Source organism: Ciconia boyciana, chromosome 27, assembly GCF_034638445.1.
Source record: "Ciconia boyciana chromosome 27, ASM3463844v1, whole genome shotgun sequence".
Taxonomy (NCBI): domain Eukaryota; kingdom Metazoa; phylum Chordata; class Aves; order Ciconiiformes; family Ciconiidae; genus Ciconia; species Ciconia boyciana.
The window spans coordinates 1,382,798-1,404,048 of record NC_132960.1 but is presented as its reverse complement, the minus strand read 5'-3'; the positions used below and the strand labels follow the sequence as shown (position 1 = coordinate 1,404,048).

Genomic DNA, 21,251 nt, shown 5'->3' with positions numbered 1-21,251 from the left:
GCGGTGCCCCGCTGCCGCCCCAAGCAGGCAGCTGGAAAGGGCTGGAAGGCACCCGCCTTCCATCCTCCCAAAAAGGACCGACCCAAGTGTGTCTGAGCACCCGCCCCAGCGCTGGAGCCACCCGTGGGTGAAGCCTGCAAGGGTGGCGGAGGCCGTGGCAGGGAGAGCCGGGTCAGGACTGCATGGGGGGGCTGGGGGGGCTCTGGCGGAGCGAGGAGCTGGAGCATCGCTGGCAGGCGCTGGGGGATGGGAGCGGCACACGCACGCACACGCACACACACACATTACCCACATGCACACGCCAGCAGCACCAACAGCCCCTGCCAGCAGCCTGCAGTCGCTGGAGCGCCCCGCTCCTCCGCCTCTCCCTCCTCCTCCTCCTCCTTCTTCTCCTCCTCCTCCTCGCTGCCCACCGGCCTGCGGCACCCCTCCGCGGCCTCCGGCCCCACCAGCGCACAGACAATGACTTCATGCGGATTATGCATCTGAAGAAATCACCAGCTCCCAGATAGCCACAGGGGGAGGTATCCATGTGTTTGGCAGGGAAGCAGCCTCCTGCTCTCCTTCCTTCTCCCCCTCTTTTCTCCTCGCACCCGGCAGCTGCCTCCTCTCCGGCGATGGTCGCCTCCGGTCCCCCCGCACGGCGTTGAGCGAGGCCCCAGCGCATCCCCGCTCCCACGCTTGCACCAAGGTACCGCCGAGGCTATTTTTATTCCCCCCCTTCTTTTCCGGTTCGCCCGCCACTGCTGGGCTTGGTGCCTTTCGCACCCTCCGTGCCTGCGCGTCTCCCGCTCCCGTCTTCCCACCCAGCAGCGAGAGGTGGAGGGAGACTCGTCCCAGCCCCGGCACCCGCGTCGCAGCGGCAGCCGCCGTCGCGGAGCAGAACGAGCTCAGCTCCAGCCGCGGCCGCTGGCCCTCATTCCAGGTTTGCATCCTCGATTCCTTCATCTATTTGTTGATACGCCGGTGCCATTTGGGGGAGGTGGAGGGGGACCGGGGAGGGGGGCAGGTGGGTGGGGAGGGGTGGATACGGCGGGGTGCTGGGGGGGGCACGGTACCCAGTCCTGCCACGGGATGGGGAGGGCAGAGAGGAGGTGGGAGGGGAGGAAATGCAAGAGGCTGCACCCAAGTAAATATATATATATATATACATGTATGTGTGTGTGTATATATATATATATAGGCTTGGGGAGAAGAACAGGGCACAGCAAAGCATCTGCCCCATGCGAGGGCTGCCGGGTGCATCCCCAGTATCCCTGAGCGGAGATGCCGCGGGCTGGGCAGCGGCAGCACCCACAAGGCTGCCGCGGCACCGAGCACCCACGGGCTCCCTTCTCGGCAGAGTGGCCACCCCGGGGTGCCGGCGCGGACCATGATGGACCTGAAGGTGGACGAGGAGGAGGTGGACAGCGGGCAGCCGGTGAGCATCCAGGCCTTCGCCAGCAGCTCCACCCTCCACGGGCTCTCGCACATCTTCTCATACGAGCGGCTGTCGCTGAAGCGCGTGGTCTGGGCACTGTGCTTCCTGGGCTCGCTGGCACTGCTCGCCCTCGTCTGCACCAACCGCATCCAGTACTACTTCCTCTACCCCCACGTCACCAAGCTGGATGAGGTGGCGGCCACCAGGCTCACCTTCCCCGCCGTCACCTTCTGCAACCTCAACGAGTTTCGTTTCAGCCGGGTGACCAAGAACGACCTGTACCACGCCGGCGAGCTCCTCGCCCTGCTCAATAACAGGTGGGTGCCGGTGCCGTGAGGTGGCCCCAGATGACGTCTCCGTGTGCCCAGGGCAGGCCACCGCACGTGGCCCCAGCCACCACACCAGCCCCGCACCACATGGGGCAGCGAGTGCTGGAGAGGTGCGCTCCATGACTAGCGTGGGCGGCATCTCCTTAGTCTCCATGAGGAAGCAGATCCTGAGTTAGTTCAGCTCTGCAGCTGGATGCGGCCACTGTGCGGCAACACGGGCAGCCGAGAGCCGCCAGGTCCTGCTACTGCTCCTGCTACTGCACGTGGCTCCCACACTGGGCTGCCCTGGATGGATCCAGCACGCATGGCTCTTGTCCCCGGTGCACGGCACATGCAGCAAGGCCAGGGCCACCCTGGGATGCCTGCGGGGCGGATCCAGCATGCGTGGCTCCCACACCATGTCCTGGGTGCCTGACACATGCAGCGAGGCCGGGGATGCCAGCGGGTGAAGCCGCTGAGTATCACCCATGCACCAGGACTGGAGGTCGGTGCCATTCCTTGGGCCGCAGGACTTTGCGGTGGCAGGGTTCACGGGGAAGCCCCTTGCCCCCCCTCCCCAGCCCATCCCCATGGCTCCAGCAGCTCCTTGGTGCTGCCAAGCCACTGCTGTGAGCCAGGTGCCGGCAGCAAGGCGCACTCCCTGCCCATGCCATTTGCCAAGGGGTTTCACCGCTGCCCCTACTCGTGCCCCAGGGAGGGGTTTGCAGCCACAAGGCCACCGCCTGCAGCCGTGATGCCACCAAAGGCACGGGGCAGGTGGCTGGGCTGGCCTCAACCAGGGCCAGTGCTGCGGGACCAGCTCTGGGGCAAGTGGGATGGGTTTGGGACGTGGCCGCTGCCGCTGCCCAGCTTCTCCTCCTCGCTCATCCTCCTGCCGCCTCTGATGTGTCTCTGGGCCACTTTGTGCTGTTGAATGCTCTGAAAATGCCACGTGCAAAGTGCCTGGGACTTTGCTGAGCCCACGCCGGGATCGAGGCAGACGTAGCTCGTGTGAAGCCCAAATGGCTTTTCCAGCGGGAGCAGCCACCGCCGTCAGGCCTGAGCTTCTGCCTGCTCTTTCCCCTAAGATACGAGATCCCAGACACCCAGACCGCCGACGAGAAGCAGCTGGAAATCCTGCAGGACAAGGCGAACTTCCGAAACTTCAAGCCCAAACCTTTCAACATGCTGGAGTTTTATGACCGGGCTGGCCACGATATCCGGGAGATGCTGCTGTCCTGCTTCTTCCGCGGGGAGCAATGCACCCCCGAAGACTTCAAAGTGGTGAGTGCCCCCGCAGCCCCGGGCCATGGCGTTTCCCCCATGCAAGGAGGGTGTTTGTCTGCCTGTAGCCGCTCCTGCCTCCTTTCAGCTCGGAAAGGACCAGCAGCATCTTCATTCAGTGGATGCCAGGGGATGCTGCAGGGTTTTAGAGGTCCAGGTGCTCCCCAGGAGCGCACGCTGCTCGGTGCAGCTACACGGGGTGCTCCCACATGGGCAAAGCTCCCCGGGATCGCTTGGGCTCTGCAAAGCAGGGTTGTGCGTGCCAGGCTGGAAACCTCACGCTGGAAACTGCCGAGCGGTGAGGAGGCACCAGTGGACCTCACGCTGGAAACTGCCGAGCGGTGAGGAGGCACCAGTGGAAAAGCAGGGAGAGCCGTGGCGATGGCCAGCGGGGGCCCGAGGGAGCCCCGCAGTCCCTCGGGGAAAGCAGGTCCCGGTGGCACGGCACAGTGTTGTGCCCCGCCACAGAGGTTGCGTCTCGCGCTGGTGCACGGGTCCAGCACACAATAAAGCCTTTATCCCCCTGCGGCTGCCTCTCCCCCGTCCAGCTGGGAATTAAACAGTGCCGGCTATTCGGGTGCTGCCTAATAAATTCGGCAGCCAGGGTGGCTGTTCCCGAGCTGGCTCCAGCATGGAGCGTGTGGCTCTGCGCTGTTCGGGGTCCCTGTCCTCATCCTCAGCCTAGGGATGTCCTGCTCACGTCCCACACTGAGCGAGGACGAAGCCGCCGAGCACGCCAAGGCACCGGCTGGGCGCCCGCGGAGCTGCTGCCTGGGTACCGGCACAATTCGGGCGATTTTAATAATCTGCACTAAATTTCCTTGACAGGCTTTTTACATAGAGCAGTTCTCTGTTGTCAACCGTCAGGCGTTTTATTTGTTAAATGGAGGCAAGTTGCAGCCCGGAGGGGGCTGGATCCTCTCCAGCGGGGCTGGCGAGCGGGGCCAGGTCCCAGCCTGCGTGTGGCCACTGGCTGGTTTCGACGCCGGGCTCTTCCCGGTGCACGGTCGTGTTTTCTGCGCCAAAGCATCCTCAGGGACCCTCATCCCGGCTCCCTACCTTTATCTGTGGAGGTCCAAATACCCTGCTTTCTGCATCCCCTCCAACTGGCAAAAGCAAAATAGACTTGCAGCTGTTTGTTATTCCTGCCTGGATTATTCCTTGCAAGCAGGTTGGGATGATTTAATGGATTTGATTAGAAAAAGCTGGCTCTGTGCTGTATTTATGTTGCTCTTTGGATTCCCCTTGCAGCCTTGCACGGGCGGGTCTGTGTGCGGTGGGGATGGTGCTGCCTGCGTGCAGGGTCCTGGCAGCTGCCCTGTCTTGCTGAGCTGTTTAGGAAACCTTTGCCCCGTCCCTGCGCGGGGGTCCTGGGACTTGCAGAAGCTTTTAGAGGGCTTTGTTTGACGGGTTAATTCCTGCTGCCTCGCTGCTCCCTCCTCCCAGCTCGGACCGTGTCCGCCCAGGCTGAGCCAGGCTCGGTGCTGCTCTGGGCCTGGTGGCACCGGTCAAGGCTGGTGGGTGCTGGGAACCATCACCTGGTGATGAACCATCATCCCCCCAGCCTGTGCCACCCCGATGGGGGTCCCGCTGCCCCGGGTAGGGGCTGTATTCACCTCTGCATTTCGGGAAGCCCCTTGCACCGTCCAGGCTAGTGGGATGCCCCGAGCAAGCGCTTTTGCAGCCGGTGCTGCCCCTCTCCTCTCACTGATATAGAGGAGATGCTGTGTCTGGAGAGGGGCCTTCCCAGGGAGGATTTTGGGGCTGCCCAGACCCCACCGGCTGGGGGGAGCTGCCTGCGCGCAGGCAGGGATGCATGTTGGTCCTCTCCCTGTGCCTGTCCCCTTTGCAGCCATTTAACTTCGGTGCCGTGGCCGGTGGGGAGAGCCGGGGGGCCAACGGGGACAGCTGGGGGTCAAGTGGCCGCCCGGGCAATGCCGGCTGCATGCTGATGCTGGCCGACGCAGGAGGCGACGGGAAGAGCCGTGGTTCTGCCGCCAGCGCCGCGGCCCCGACACGCCGTGGCTGCCGCGTTATCTGTCCCTGGCAGAAGGGAGGGCTCGGGGGAGACGCGGTGAATGCAAATGAGGGGCTGCCGTAACCAAAATATCCGAGGTGACAATAAGGTGGCAGAAGCTGCCTCCTGCCCACGTCCCCCATTGCACCGCCGGACGGTGGGAGAGCATCGCCGGGGGGCAGCCGGAGCAGCACAGGGCCCCCTCCAGTGCTGGGAGCACTGCCCGTGTGCCCCCCGTGATGCACCCACCCAGGAGCATCCCGGGGGACTGTGGGCAGGGTCTCAGCCCCCGCCCCAGCACACAGCATCGCTCTGCAGCCAGGACAGGATCCTCCGGCACACGGGGCTTGTGCCGAATGCCGCGGGGAAGCCCATCCTGGGATTATATGGGCTTTTCCCACCTCCTTTTTCATCCTGCATCATCACCAGGCCACATCAGGGGGTCCCTGGCATTGTTCGTTCCCCTCCATCTCCACCCACCCTGGCCGGCGCACCGCAGGGGCTGGGTGCTCCCCAGCAGCAGCTGTGTGCAGGGTGCAGGGATGCTCCAGGGACAGAGGTGGAGCTGAACGGGCTTGGACTCATCCCGTACTGGGGATTGAACCCTCTGAGAAAGCCCAGGGGGAAACAATTGACCCACCCCAGCTCTGCCCTGGCTCTCCAGCCCCTCCAGCACCATGGAGGTGTCTGGCATCCACCAAAGCTCCCCTGCTGCAGCAGTCCAGGATGGGGAGGACACACAGGGAGGTGCAGCCATCTCTTCTCCTCAGCCCCAAAATCCTGGCACGGCCTTAAAGCCCAGAGGGGCAAACACAAGGCTGAGGGGCAAGTCTTGACCCCCCTCAGGGCACGGCCCTGAGGGACACGGGCTGAGGACGTCCCCATCACCGGGGCTGTGCCCAGAGCCTCGTGCCCACAGGGCCACACGTGGGGTGGGCAGGGGGTGGCCGCCCCGTTCCCCTTTGCAGGGAAGGGGGAATCGCCCTCGCTGTCACCTCCGTTTCGGGACTGCGCTCCCCAACGTGCTCATTAGCAGCAGAGATCAATGTTTCACACTCGCTACTTCATTATTTATAAGTTCAAGCCCTCGCTCCTCTGCGGGAATGCGCGGCCCCGCTGGCTCCCAGCTTGCATTTCCTCTCCCTCCCTGCACTGCCAACGGACCCCTGGAGCCCTGCTTATCCCCCGTGGGTCTGCTCCTCTCCCGGCAAGGGAAAGGCCCAGGAGTCCTGTCTCTGGGCTCTAAACCCCATTAATTTTCTTTCCATCCCAGGGAAAAAGGAGAAATCCAGAGGATCCATGCCCCAGTGTGGCCCGTGGGACAGGAACTGGGGTTGCCCCATGTAAAACTGGCATAAAACCTTGGGACGGTGCCCCGTGCTCGGGAAGCCCCTTTTCAGGGGTCGGTGCAGCCGGGGCGATGCGAGCAGCCGTGCCTGGTGCGGTGCGATGTGCATTTGCAGCTTTTCCTTCTCACACCCTGTGAGCCCGTCCCTGGGGGAGAGCCACGTCCCCAACTCCTCGTCACCATCCTGCTTCAGGGCGCAGTGGCTGAGCCTGGCATGGGAGCTGGGAGCCCTGGGGCAGAGCACACGGGACATCCTCGATAAACTGCAGAGGATTAAGACCTCTGGACCATTTCCATGAGGCTCCGGGGCTGAGCTGGCACTAGGGAGAATTGAGTTTGACATGGAGATCATGCCGCTGCCTTTTGCATTGGATTCTGCATCCTCTGCCCTGGAAATACCGAGTGCACAGAGGAAGAGCAAGGGAGGGAACAGGAAAGGTCTGGAGCAGCCCTGGCAAACCCTGACCACACTCCTCCTCTCCTCCTTCCTCCCATCTCTGGAGCAATGCAGGAGCTGCTGTGATGGAGAACGGATCCAGCGGCATCTTATTGTACCCCACTGCACCCCATTGCACCCTGCTGAGCCTCCCCACTGCCCTTCTGAACGCCACTGCACCTTGGTGAACCCCCCTGTACCCTGCTAAACCCCGGTGCATGCCCCTCGGCACACCCAAAGCCTCTCTGCACCCCTCTGAACCCCCTGCTTAGCCCACCTCACTCCAGCTGGTGGGCACTGGGAGTCAGCTCCTGCCACCCCAGGAACACCGTGGCTTTTCCCCCTGCAAAAAACCCCCTTGTGTCGTTCAAACCCACCCCATTGGTGGGTGCCGGGGTGTCCTCCAGCACCCGTGGGAGCTCAGAGGGAGGGGTGCAATGGGGCACGCTCAGGCTGCTGGTCTCAGGGTACTCAACCAGGGGATGCTGCTGGTCTCCCTGCTCTACCTCAACCCTCAGCCCCACGGGACCCATGCCCCAGCACCCACCGGGGGACCCAGGTGTCCAGCCCATGGCACCCCGTGGCCTCATGTGGAGCCACGGCAGTCACAAGCCCAGGAGCCCCACGGTGAGCGAAGCTCCCCTGTGGTGCAGCGTTAGTGGATAATCATAGAGCTGGAGTGAAAAGCATCTCCAACACAGCTGGAGAGACCGGGCGCAGGAATTACTGATACCCAGATATTTCCTGGAGCTTTAGACAGTTAATAAACAAACCGCATGGGCCCATCTGGCTCTGGAAAAACAACTTGGGGACCATGCAGGGGCAGCAGGGACGGCCACTGGCCCCAAATAGCGTCATCCTCCTGGTTTGGGGCTGGTCCCTGGCGGCACACCGAGCCCCAGCAGCTCCCACCACGGTGCTGGTGCGTTTACAAATTCTGTAAAACATTCAAGTGATTTATGTAAATCACTTTTTAAAGTGGTGCATGGGCTCCTAAATAACTTATAAGCGTTTGAAACTGCTCGCGTGTATCTTATTTCTGAGCGGCGATTCACCTCCAGCATCCTGGCGCTTCTCCCCGGGGCTCGGCCACGCCATCCCCACCTGCATCATCTGCAAACTCCCGGCCGGGCTCACCCTCTGCATCAGCCTCTTTCTGCTGTCGAACAGCAGCATCGCTTGACCCCAGGGGTTGCATCATTTTCCAGACGAATGAAGCAAACCCAGTGGGACATGGGCTGCCTGGTGCAAAATAATTGGAGGTGATGGAGCAGAGGAGCAGCCACGCACAGGACCGCAGCCGTGGACGGGACCGCAGCCGTTTGCTGGCGGTGACTCGGCTCTCCCGGGAAGCCCAGCAGGTCAGAGCACCCCGACTCCGTCAGCTCATCTGCAGCTCGGAGACTTTCAAGTATCATGGTATTTTGCTCAAAGCAAATCATCCAGAAAGCAGCCGTGAGCCATTTAGCCCTCGGGCGTGGAGCAGAGACGCCGGCGAGCGTTGCTCCTCAGCTGCCTCCTTTCTCCAGCTTCATCCAAGCTTTTCCAGACATGGCCACACGTGGGGTGCAGGCAGGAGGACTGGGGATCCCTCAGCTGCTTGTGGCTTTGCTCACCCCGTGCTGACGCTAACATGGAGATGGCAACTCTTGTTCGAAGCCAGTTGCATTTCACGCTCATTCTGCAGCAGAACAGTGATGCCGCGGTGACCCCAGCACCGTTGCTGCATGGGAGCAGTGCCACTGAACCTGCCATGATCTTAGCCGAGCCGGCACAGAAGAGGGTCAGGAACAAGCAGGCTGAGGACATCGGCGCTGGGCACGGCACGGCAGCAGGCCGACATGTGCCTGTGCCTCACAGCCTCTTCATTAGCAGCTCTGCAATGGAGCAGGTAAATCATTTAGCACCTCGAACCTCTAAGCACTGAACAACATCGCTCCCGCCCGCCCTGGCAGGCAATTAGGAAAGGAGAGAGGACACACAGGATCAGGATCAGGCCCAGCCGGGGGTCATTTAGTCCCTGGCGCTGCCCAGGGGCAATGGCCGGCCCCAGCAGCATGCACAGCCGTGCCCAGAGCCACAGGGCAGAGCAGCAGACCCCGCACAGGAGCACCGCGCACACCCAGGGGTGTCAGGCACAGCCAAAACCCTTTGCACACCCGGAGGCATCGTGCCCACCCGGGAGCACTTTGCACACCCAGATGCACCATGCACACACCCAGATGTGTCATGCCAAGAGCTCGGAGCAGTTCAGAGGCACCTCAGGCCATTCCCGCTCCTCTTGCGATGCCTTTACACATAAAGAATCATTAACAAATGAATTATTAATTATTATTAATAAGCTTTAATGGCATCTGTGGCTGCTGGAAGAGATGAGGAGGCTGTCGAGTGCTGTCTGGCCGCAGTGGAGGCAAGGATGTCACGGCTGCAGGCAGGGTACCCTGGGCATGTGTGCCCCACGGACGCTGGCCCCCAAGGGAGCCGCAGGCTAGAAACACAGCCCTGGACCACCACCTGCATATGGCATTTTTCCAAATTGTTCCCCCTTAATCTCCCTTCGGTCTTTATCCAAGACCCAGGCTGAGCGGCAGCGAGGCACGTGGCGCCTTTGCCGACTGTGAGTATTTCAGAGAACCTGCCCAGGAAACCTCCTGGTGCCATTTTCCCTCTCTCCCCCCGCTATCAAGTGGGGAGAAGCTGGGACGGAGGGGGCCAGGTCCCCCGAGCGCGCAGAGCCACGCAGGAGGCAGAGAGCTCCACAGGGAGAGCTGGGAAATTAACTGTCTCGCGGCCTTTTGCCTCAGTTTTAATTTATCTGGCTTTTTATAGACGGCTTTGTTTTATCGCCTGCAGAGAGTTTGGCCGGAGCCGGGGCCCTCTAAGCAGCAGGCATCACTGCAATTCCTGCAACAACCATGACTCAAGAAGCTCCTCACCATCTCAGGCTCTTATTTATTTATACAGGCCCCGACACTTGGATATTACAACCTTTTTTTTTTTTTTACTTTCTTTTCCTGTATGGAGGGTTTGGTGCATTTGCATCCAGACTCTTACTGTAAGGACAGAGGTGGGGCATGGGACGGTGCTGGGGCAGGGTGCTTCCCACTCACCCTCCAGGTTATCAGGGATTTTAAGCCCCCTGCTCCTCGCTCTCCTGGCAGCCTCCTGGCCCAGTAAAGCGACAGGGAGACCCATCCAGAGCAGCCGCATGCCAGGGCTGCATAACCACCCTGCTTGGATTAGATTAGATTTGAAAACCGTGATGCATGCAGAGCCAGAGCGGGCGAACACAGCAAGAAAACCAGATAGGAATACCATTTTTTTTTCCCCCACCAATAAAACCGTCAGCTTGAATCTGCTTGCACGAACTGTCTAAGCAATTGTGAGGGATGTCGGAAAAAATTGCAACCTGCTTATGGATAATTCGTGATCGGCAGGAAACACAGAAAGGCACTGGGATAAGTGTCCACACAGAATAATCCCAGGCGCCTGGGAACGAGCGGCACCTTGGCAGCATCCTCCGCATCCCAGCAGGGCAGGAGCCAGCACAGTCCCAGTGACCCCTCCATGGCACAAAGGGACACCACCAACGGGCAAATCACCCGGAAAGCTCTCTGCATCATAAACTGCTTCAATTATAGGAGCATAAATAGATCACCAGCAAGAAGGAATAAAGTGGCTGTGGGAGCCATCACAGCAGATGCACGGCAAAGGGCCTGGCCACAGGTACACACTCGGCCGCCCGTGGAGCTGCGGGGGCTTCTGGCTGAGCCCCCCGGAGACCCCGAGCCAGCGGGGCTGCAGGTGGCCTCTGTGCCCCGGGCAGCAGCACCAGCACCCAGCTGGGAAGCGCTCGGCAGCGCTGGCCTAGGGAAGCTTTGAAAGATTAATGGAGTTTAAATGGAAGCGTTTGGAGAGGAGATAAGGCTCATCTGATAGGAAATCATATGGAACAACGGGAGCCAGGGAGGCCCTGGGTCCATAATGAAGTCCACTTAGCACATTACTCACCATAATGTGCTTTTTATTAAAGTCCTGTGCTGCAGATGCTGGGTCTGCAGCTGATAACCCGGGGCAGGATGGCACAGGACCTGGAGCGCCTGGCCTCTCCACCCTGAGCCCTGCCACCAAAAGCAGCCAGGACAGGGCACGCCAGCCCTGCACGGTCCCAAAAAGGGACCTTTGGTTTCCCATCTCCCATGCGAGCCAGGGACAGGGCTCCCGCATCACCCAGCACCGTGGCATCACCGGTCCCCACGGCTGGGGCTGGGCTGCCTGGGCCCGCGGGGACGGGGTGGAGAGGAGGCGGAGGTGGGGAATAATACAGAGGAAAAACTCCTTTTTAATCATCAATTTTTCTGCATTAGAATGTGACATGCTAATCCACTGTGAAGCGTCTAATCTGGGGGATAAAGGGCCGGATAACACAAGCTGCGCCTGGCTTGGCTGGCGGAGCAAGCAGAGGCAAGGTGGCAGCATCTGATAAGGGGCGGCAGGATTAGTCCCGGCAGAGATCCCGGCTGCCCAGGCAATCCCACCTTGCTTGGCTGCCCCGACTCTGCCTCTCACCAGGGTCAGGGAGGGGATCTGCAGCCGCAGAGCCGTCCCAGAGTGGTGACGGAGGCACTGCGGGTGCCACCACCAACATCTTGGCAGCTCTGGGAGCCACAAAGCACCTCCATGGCCCAAGGCACATTGCAAGCCTGAGTTTTCTCCCCTCCAATGCAATGCACCCAGCCGCATCACAGGAGCGGGACAGCCCAGCTGCAGGGTGCCCATCCGCCCCATCAAATATCCATCCCCCAAATCCTGCTTCTGGCTGCTGTGGGGTCGCACCCCATCTCATCCCTTCCCACCGGTCAGCTCCGACCTTCGGGCACCCCCAGGGATGATACCCAGCTCAGCGGGTCCTTGGCAGGGCAGGCAGCACCCCGTTACAGAACCAAGCAGGTCCAGCTCCCGGGGCGCTTTCTGCGACAGCCTCCCCAGGGCTGGGCTGCTGCTTGCAGGCCTGGAATAACAGAGCTTGCAATGTTGTTTTCTCCTCGCCTCCTCGGGGATTGGTTTATCTCTATGAATAACTCCATCCCGGCTTTGATCTCCTCTGCCATTAAAGCGTGACAGGCTGTGAAATGTGCTGTTGCTGCCGTCAAATCCCCCTCCCGCTTCCCCCCCCACCGCCTCCGTGCTCCCCCGCTCCGGGGAACCTCCTTTCCTGGGCCCGTGACGAGCTGCAAAGCAGCGAGCGAGGCCGAACCGCCCTGGGACAGCGGGCAAACACTATGTTGGAGCCAGGAAAAACCAGGCTCCTTTCAGCATCCTGTGTCCCTCGCTGCAGCAGGGAAGAGGGCATCGAGCATCCCTGGTCCCCAGCGGTGGGTCGGGGCGCGGCGGCATCATCCCAGCACGCGCCGCCACAGGGGCTGATGTCACGGCTAATTATAGCATCCCCGGTCCCTCTCCCCCACCAAAGCTTTACCTGAGAGAGGGTAAAAATAACTCCTGGCAAGGGAGGAGCTGGAACGAGCCCAAGGACTCCTCCAACATCTCCAAAACTTGCACAAACCAGGACAGCACCCCCCTGCCTGCAACATGGGGACACGGCCACAGTTTGTCCCCAGTCATGGAGTCAGGACACCTGAGTGCCAGTGCCACCGTGCTCCTGGCTGTGACCGTCCCCAGTCACCTTCACTCCAGCTCGAGTGTCAGCTCTGGGACAGGCAGCGGTAACCAGAGCCAGGGCAGTGCTCATCCTCGCCGCCCCGCACAGCCGCTGGGAACCAGCCCTGGCACTCTCCACAAGCTGTTTAAGCTGAGCAAGGCAGGTTAATGGCCCCAGCGGATGATGGAGTGTTTTCATTACAGCATCTCCCTCTCCCTACTGCAATTGCTCCCAAGAAGACACATTAAACCTCCCCATGCCATGGGATCAGGTCAGCCCCTCACTCACACCATCAGGGACTGTCCCACAGGGCCCCGGGCAGCACTGCTCACCTCTCGGTGCCCTGCCAGGACTAAAGAAACCCCTTCAGGCTTCTCTTCCATTTTCCTTCTTCCCTCTCTCCTACAGACATTACACAGAAAGTCCCTGGCCTGGAGCTGGGGAACACCAGAAATCCCACCCCAACCTCAGCCAGCTCATACCTGCTCAAAGCATCCTCTAGCACTGGTCTGTGTCATCAGCCCAGCTGGCTCCCAGCCGGCTCCCACAGGGCTGAGCCAGCCCAGTGCCCCCAAACCCTCTCCCAGGTGAAGCCCTGATGCCTTTATAGCCCAGCCCTGCCCACGGTGCAGCTGCAGCTCGTCTCCGTCAAAGACAAAGGGCCGGGATGTGACCTAGTCCCCATGGTGTGGTGGCTCCCAGCCACCCAATCTGCCTCCCTGGTCCCATTTCCCAGGATGAGTGTCCAGCTCAGACTCTCTGGGTTGCTCCTGAAACGCGTGACCTTGCTCTTGGCTTTATGAAATTTTGTCCCGTGGCTCTGGTGCTTGTCCCCAAGGTCACCCACCCTCTCTCCCAGGTGCTGACGGTGTCCCCAGCTTTGTGGCAACTGCCAGCATCCCTCTTACACAAGGGTCCTGTTGGGAATATTGAGCTTGGTGAGCCCCAGGATGGCCCCTCAAGGGACAACCTGCTGTCACATCATCGGTCATCATCTTGGCTGAGCCTGCCCTGGTAGGGATCCCCAGCACACACCCTGCCCATTACGCCGGCATCACTTGCTCGGGAAGAGCAGATAACTTTGCACTGGTATCAGATCAGATTTGTACAAGTTTACTGGTTGCATTTGTTCGCCCGGTTTGGGGGTGCCCGTGTCCATGAGCCGGGATATGCTCAGGGACCGGGGGCCCTGTGCATGCAGGGAAGGAGGCACAGCAGCCAAACTGGCAGGCTGGGGCGTGCTCATCACAACGGGTATTGGCCAAAACCTCCCGTCCAGCTCTTGCGCATCAAAGCGCTGCTGTATTTAGATGCTCCCCTTCCCCTCGGGCTGGCGATGGCGGCTGCGGTGCTGGGATGGGGCTGGAGATTGCTCTGTGGTCGCATCGGATGCTTTTATGAAGTGCTGAGCGCAGGAAAAAAACAAACCGCAAGAAGGGGCTGTGCTGCTGCAGGGCTGCAGGGAGGAGATGCCTTTGCTCCCGGCAGCCAGCCCGGCTGCTGGCTCCATCCCACCACCCCACGTCGAACTGCCGCCCCAGGACCCCCAGCCACCAGCATGAGCCCTGGACGCCGTCCCCTGGGGGACATGGTGGCTCCCCGTGCCCCATGGGGACACAGAGCACAAGGTGATGCACTGTGTGCTGGCTGGGCTCTATGGGAGGAATGGTCACCCGAACCATGGCAGCGCCCCAATCCTGACAAAAACAGCCCTGGCTTGGAGGAGGACGGACCTCGCACTGCTCGGGACATCGCCTTCGCCGGGTGCCCCTGCGCACACGCCGGTGCCCTGCGGCACGGGGAGATGAGCCCACAGGGACGGGTGCTGCCGGGGCAGGATGAGCACCGTGAGAGCCTGGGGACACCACAGCATCCTTCCGCCCTCGCTGGCACCGCCTGGGCAGGCGCTGCAGCAGGACAGCGTCACAAGCATTTTGGGAAAACCTCTGGCTCCAGCTGCCCTGATGAAGAGCCCAGAGAGCCTGGCATATGGTGGCTCCGGAAACAGCCTGGCACCCGGCGGGGAGGGCCTGGCTGGAGCAGCCGGTCAGGCTGCCAGGGCCGTGCTGCCCCGCAGTGAGGATGGAGGATGCGGTGTGGGTACGCAGCACGCCGGGTGCCTGCACACACACCCGTGCACGCCCGTGTTCCCCGGACCTGGCAGCCCCTCAGGACCCCCAGGCAGCACCGGGAGCTCCCAACGCATCGGTGCTTCTGGAGCCGGCAACGTCTCTGCTCCGTCCTGCCAGCCGCAGCCGGCCGGTCCCGGGGGACCTGGGGAGCCCGCGGAACCGCCCCTCGCTCCTCCTCTCCTCCTCCCTGCTCCTGATATACCCTCCTCTCTCCGTCCCCTCTGAGCATCCCTCTGCTCCTCTCCCTCACTCCCGCTCGCCTCTCACTCCTTTTCCCTTCTCCGTTTCTCTTCTCTGAACTTGCCCCTTCCTCCTTCCCTGCTTTCCCCCAGCCCCTCTCACCCACACCCCAAGGAACCAACCGACCGTCAAAGACCCCCAGGTCGTGGCAGGGCGGGGGCCAGGACCCCCACGCTGGAGCTGGGACCTCCACGCCGCAGCTGGGACCCCCACGCTGGACAATGCCTCTCCAGATATTCTGCACCATCTCCTTCTCCAGCGAGGAAGGACCAAGAGATGCTGCAGCCACCGGGAGGGGAGAGGACGGAGCAGACAAGTTCCTGTATGGGCAGGAGGAGGATGAAGAGGAGGAGAAGGACACAGGGGCAGCCACAGACTTCGTGGCCTTTGCCAGCAGCTGCACACTGCATGGGCTGAGCCACATCTTCGTGGAGGGCAGCCTGGGCGCTCGGCAGGCACTCTGGGCGCTGGCCTTCCTCCTCTCCCTCTCCGTCTTCCTCTACCAGGTGGCTGACCGCATCGTCTACTACCTGGAGTACCACCACATCACGCTGCTCAGCGAGGAGGACAGCCCCGAGATGACCTTCCCTGCCGTCACCTTCTGCAACATCAACCGCGTGCGGGTCTCGCAGCTCAGCTACAAGGACCTGCTCTACCTGGCTCCCCTGGTCGACTACGAGCCCGGGATGGAGTTGGGCTTCGCCCCGGCGCAGCCCAGCCCTGGGGATGAGGACGAGCCCCTAAATTTGTACAGGTTTTTTAACCGCACTTGCCACCAGCTGGAAGACATGCTGCTGAGCTGCAGCTACCGGGGCGAGCAGTGTGGCCCCAGCGACTTTGCGGCGGTGAGTAGCCCCAAGGCGGCCAGGCACGGGGAGCAGCTCCGGCCAGCATCGTGTTGGATCAGGCACGGCGAGCAGCGCTGTTCTTGCCAGCTCGCTCAGGGACAGGCTGATATTTCAGCCCTGTCCGCTGCCACCTGGGCGTCTCGCTGGAGCTGGGGACGGCACCGGCTGCAGAGACCCGCTGGCGGGACACAGAGCAGCCCGAGGGCTGTGCTTGCAGAGGAGGTGCCTGGCACCTCCATCCCAGCGTCACCACCGCCCATGGGGCACCATGCGCTCTGCAGCCCGCTGGCCTCACACGCCCCTTGCCCAAGCTGGCAGCAGCTCAGTGCCGTGTAGACATGCCGGCTGCCAGAGGCGTTAGCTGGAACGGCCAAGGAGGGACGGGGGGGTCCAGGATCCCGTCCAGCCCCGTCCTCTGCAGGGACGGAGGAGGGCTTGGAGGAGGTGCGGGTGTAGCGCTGAGTGCTGCCGTCTTGGGGAGCTGGGGCTGCCATGGGGTCTGTGGGGTCGAGGTGCTGTAAATCTGCAGTGTGTCTCCTCCGAGTCTATGCCATCCCTGTGCCTTGGTGGGGAACGTCTCCTCCTCTATTGGGGCAAAGACGGGCATTTCCAACAGTGAGAGACACCCCACAGGGCAGGAGCCTGGGTTGGATTGTACCCCCAGGCTGGGGACAGCTCTGTTTCAGGGCTGGTGATGCCCTCCCGGCTCCATGCCGTGGTGCCGGCAACAGTTTGGTGCTGGCAGAGGGGCCCCAGCCTCAGCCCCGTGTCCTCTCCTGCAGGTCTTCACCCGCTATGGGAAGTGCTACACCTTCAACGCAGGGCAGGACGGGAAGCCCCGGCTCATCACCATGAAGGGGGGCACCGGCAACGGCCTGGAGATCATGCTGGACATTCAGCAGGACGAGTACCTGCCAGTGTGGGGGGAAACAGGTAACCAACCCACTGCACCAGCAGCTCTGCCAGCAGGTCCACTCGGTCACTGGCAGCTCCTGCAGTGCTTCCCGGCCCCTTCCCAGCTCCCCACCCCACGGGTCCACGTCCCTCAGGCTCCCTCCTCTTCCCTCCTTCCAGTTCTCATCACTTCGGGTCCTTTTCTTTCCTTTTTCCTCCTTGTCTTTGCTCTTCGCCATGGCAACTCCCTATCGGTTTAGACAAGCAGCCATCACTTGTTTATAAATAGAGGCAAACACTTTCCCTGCCGCTCTCCCCGGGTGCTGGAGCAGGACGGTCAGAGGCGGAGGGGACAAGGACAGGGTGTAGCAAACAGATGGACGGATGGATGGACACGTGAATGAGGGAATTTGCCCAGGGGAAGGGTGGGAGACAGGAGAAGTTTTGGTCCCTCTTGCAGCAGGGCTCGGCGCAGCCCTGCAGAGCAGGGTACAGCGCCATGCTCACCCTGCTTCTCTCTGCCGCAGATGAGACCTCGTTCGAAGCCGGGATCAAGGTGCAGATCCACAGCCAGGACGAGCCCCCGCTGATCGACCAGCTGGGCTTCGGGGTGGCACCCGGCTTCCAGACCTTCGTGTCCTGCCAGGAGCAGCGGGTAGGGACTGGGGGGGTCTGGGATGCTCCCTCCCACCCTGCGCTGTGGGCTGGACCTGCTGTGGGACGCTGAGCCTCCTCCCCGTGCCCCTGTCCCCTGACCCCCTGTCGGATAGAGAGGGGGACCCGGCCCTGGGGACCGACGCAGCGAGGGTGTCTGTCCCCCCACCATGCCGGGGACCGGTGGGCTTCTCTCCTCACTCCTGGCTTCTGCCCCCTGCCAGCTCATCTACCTGCCGCCTCCCTGGGGCGACTGCAAGGCCGTGGCGGGCGACTCGGAGTTTTACGACACCTACAGCATCACCGCCTGCCGCATTGACTGCGAGACCCGCTACCTGGTGGAGAACTGCAACTGCCGCATGGTGCACATGCCAGGTGAGCCCCATGCGCGGCAGGGTCCGGCCCCCACCGGGCTCAGCTCACCAACACAGTCCCACCGGGAAAACCCGCTTCCTCTCTCCTCCAGGCGATGCCCCTTACTGCACCCCGGAGCAGTACAAGGAGTGTGCGGATCCAGCCTTAGGTGAGGCTTTTCAGCCCTGTGGGACTGAGCTGTGGGTGTTGGGTTTCTCCATCTCTCCACTTCCCTCTCTCCCTGCCCAGATTTCCTGGTGGAGAAGGACAACGAGTACTGCGTCTGTGAGATGCCCTGCAATGTGACCCGCTATGGCAAAGAGCTCTCCATGGTGAAGATCCCCAGCAAGGCCTCTGCCAAGTACCTGGCCAAGAAGTACAACAAGTCGGAGCAGTACATCGGGTAACACGCTGCGGCCACGGTAGCAGGGTGGCATCTTGTCCTTCCATCCCAAATCTCAGCCTGACGCTGCTTATGTCCTGCACAGGGAGAACATCCTGGTGCTGGATATCTTCTTTGAAGCCCTGAACTACGAGACGATCGAGCAGAAGAAGGCGTACGAGGTGGCCGGCTTGCTGGGTGAGTGTTGGTGGCTGTGCTGGGGGCCCTGCAGCAGCACCCAGCCGGCATCCTCCAACAAGGTGGTCTCATGTTGGCCCCGTGCACCACGGCCCTGTTCCCGAGGCACCGAGACGTGCCGACAGCGAGGATGCAGAGAGGGGCACTCTACTGCCATGGCCAGGCACCGGTCACAGCGGTGACGAGTTCTGCCCTTTCTCGGCTCCCTCTGCCACCGCACGCCAGACTTGCACCACCCTGATGACTTCCCTCTCCTCTGCAGGTGACATTGGAGGGCAGATGGGGCTGTTCATCGGGGCCAGTATCCTCACAGTACTGGAGTTGTTTGACTACGCCTACGAGGTGAGTGTCTCTGCCGTCCCACGGCTGCCAGGGGTCCCAGGTTATCCTGGAGCACTGAAATGCTCATGTGGGACATGGGGAAGAGCCGCCCATGAACCCCCACGGTACTGAAATCTGGCTCTCGCAGGTGATAAAGCACCGGCTGTGCCGGCGGGGCAAGTGCCGCAAGAACCACAAGAGGAACAACACGGACAAAGGCGTCGCACTGAGCATGGACGACGTGAAACGCCATGTAAGTGCCGGGCACGTCATAGGAACTGCTGGTCCCCTCTTGCAGCTCGGAGGCTGCCCCAGATGTGTCGTGGGGTGGGGGGCGAGCACTTAGGGAAGGAGCAGAGGCACCAGGCAGAGATGCTGTGGGGAGACAGGACTCGGTCGCTGCAGAGGTCTGGGTGCAACCAGTGACCCCAGCATCCTGTCCATCCTCTGCCCCGCAGAATCCCTGTGAAAGCATACGGGGCCACCCGGCAGGCATGACGTACGCAGCCAACATCCTACCTCATCACCCGGCCCGGGGCACCTTTGAGGACTTCACCTGCTAACCGACATCTGGATGTACAACCTGAGCTACCAAAGCCCTCCAGAGAGCTGCCCTTCTCCCTGCGAGTGCCAGTGGAGAGACACATCTAGGGGACATTGCTCCTCGCCACGGTGGGACACGGACAAGAGCGACGGCCTCGGATTTCGGGGCAGGCGATCGGGTCGGGTCATGCTTGAACCTGGCGTGCAGCCCCCGTGGCAGCTGCTCCGCACCTGCCCCGCTAGTTCAGAGACTCGAGGACGCTCCAGCCCGGCCATCCTCGCAGCGCGGGGAGCGACACGCACAGCGGGCTGGGGCACGGGCCTGCCCCGTCTCCTCCCCTCAGCTCCCCTCGGCCTTTTTAACTAGAAACCCGGAAGCCAAGAAGAAGCAGCCGTTCGGCCGCAGAGTCTCCATCCACAGCCCTGTCTGTCTGTCCGTCCATTGTCTCCATGCCCATCCTGCTCCAATGCCTTGGCCGGCGCTTGCTGGGACCCCCGTGCCTGGCAGGAGGGATCACTGAGGAGCGCCACAGCGTGCCCGGCAGGCACGGCAGCGGGTTTGGCAGTCCCAGGAGAGCCTCGCTGTCCCCTGGGACCGTGGTGGCCCGCAGCCCACCCTCGCCTGGGCACTCCTGGCCACTCCATGCGCCTGAAGATCGGGCACCTCCGCCTCTCCGAAACGTCTTCCTCGGCACCCTGCCCCAGGGATGGTGGTGCCCAGCCACCGAGCTCGCTGGCCGACCACGGGCACCAGAGGGGGCTTGGCCGGGGGGTGCCGCCTCGGCACTGAAGACCCCACCGCCCGGGCACTCTTCCTCAGCCATGTCGGGTCAGGCGACGGTGTGGTCTCCCTGCCCATCTCTCCCGGGCTCCGCGCAGCCTGGCCAGTGCTAGCCCTGCCCCACAGTCCCTCCCGTCCCCAGGGAACCTGGGGCTACTCCGTGCGGCCCCCAAAAACAGCCATCCTCGGGGAGAAAGGCGGAAGGAAAACTCCTGGCCCCCATTTCGGCTGCAGCCACTGGCCCGGCTCGGCCAGGGGCGTCACGAGGGACAGCCCCTTGGCACTGCTTTGGCCAGGAGGGCATAGGAGCCCCAACACCAAAAGGGTTCATAGGTTGAGGGACACCCCATGGCACAGGGTGCTCTGGTCCACGGGACCGCAGGCTCCCACCCCGCTGAACCCCTCGACAGAAGTTGCCCCCGGGCACCGTGAGCCCTGGGCATCTTCAGGGCGCCTGCCGGCTCGCTGCCCCGGGACTGCCGCTGCTCCTCCCGCTGCTGCCCTCTCCCCGGCACGCAGAGACCTGCCCTGGCAGCCGGGGTCCGGCCGTCCGGCACTGGCCGAGTCTCTGCTCCCCTGGCCCGCAAGCGCACCGCCATTTCGCTCTAGGGTCAGTGGAAATCGGCCTCCCCCAGCCCCTGCCAGCTCCCAGGCCCCACACATCAAGCAAGAGCCCTCCCAGGGCTGAAGTGCTACTTATCTTTAAGAGCTTTTGCAATAAGTCTTTTTAGTAATTATTATTTCTAAACTGCAGTTTTGTTTTTATTATTGACATTATTATTATTATTTGCTTCCTGACCAAAATTAGGAACTGGGGGTCAGTCCTTTGTATCCAGCGATCGCCCAAAGATGACGGGTCGGCCACATCCATAAATTTTCTTATGGATTTTTCCTAATGTTTCATTGCGTTTCATTTATTTATTTTCTTTCTTTCTTTCTCTTTCCCATTAAAGCTTTTAAAGATGGGGCTGGGATTTGACCTTGACGCTCACCTGTTGAAGCATACGCTTTTTTGTTTGTTTCTATTATGTCATCTGCATTTTATATTTCTTATATATAATATATATGACTATATATATATGTGTACATATATATATATCTCTCTATATATGCATCATATCAGTGTAGATACCCATCTAGTAGCATTAGGCCTTGTTCTTGTGCTATTTTTTTTTTCTGTTACTGATCTCTGAATGCCTTCAAGTGTATAAAGTGTTGAATTCTCTCTGGTATCTGTACTATGTACACACATTTTCATAGGAAGCACAATAAGATGACAGATGCATTGTACATCAATACCTGCTACTCTTAACGATGATATAAAGAATTATATAACTCATGAACACCGAGCCTTTCTCTCTTGCTGAGCAGCTGGAAATGTTCCCCAAGGAGGCAGGTGGGGACGGCATCATCCCAGGATGTTCTTGAA

The 21,251-nt window shown here is 61.2% G+C and overlaps 2 protein-coding genes across 3 annotated transcripts; both read left to right on the top strand.

Moving 5' to 3' along the window:
* The first annotated feature begins 318 nt into the window (after window positions 1-318).
* On the top strand, window positions 319-21,157 carry LOC140644502 (acid-sensing ion channel 1). Of its 2 annotated transcripts, XM_072847388.1 has the most exons (13): window positions 319-691; window positions 811-925; window positions 1,343-1,737; window positions 2,817-3,012; window positions 16,478-16,628; window positions 17,117-17,244; window positions 17,468-17,618; window positions 17,710-17,766; window positions 17,847-18,000; window positions 18,086-18,177; window positions 18,440-18,519; window positions 18,647-18,751; window positions 18,957-21,156. In XM_072847388.1, exons 3-13 carry the CDS (start codon window positions 1,373-1,375, stop codon window positions 19,059-19,061), a joined length of 1,584 nt encoding a protein of 527 aa, XP_072703489.1. In that variant the 5' UTR covers window positions 319-691; window positions 811-925; window positions 1,343-1,372; the 3' UTR covers window positions 19,062-21,156. The 2 variants fall into 2 exon arrangements, with proteins under 2 accessions (XP_072703489.1, XP_072703490.1); XM_072847389.1 differs by lacking the exon at window positions 17,710-17,766 and having other exon boundaries at window positions 319-925; window positions 18,957-21,157.
* Window positions 6,516-16,031, top strand: LOC140644490 (uncharacterized). Its single transcript, XM_072847361.1, has 2 exons — window positions 6,516-8,704; window positions 15,354-16,031. Exons 1-2 carry the CDS (start codon window positions 8,447-8,449, stop codon window positions 16,029-16,031), a joined length of 936 nt encoding a protein of 311 aa, XP_072703462.1. The 5' UTR covers window positions 6,516-8,446.
* Window positions 21,158-21,251: the final 94 nt, after the last annotated feature.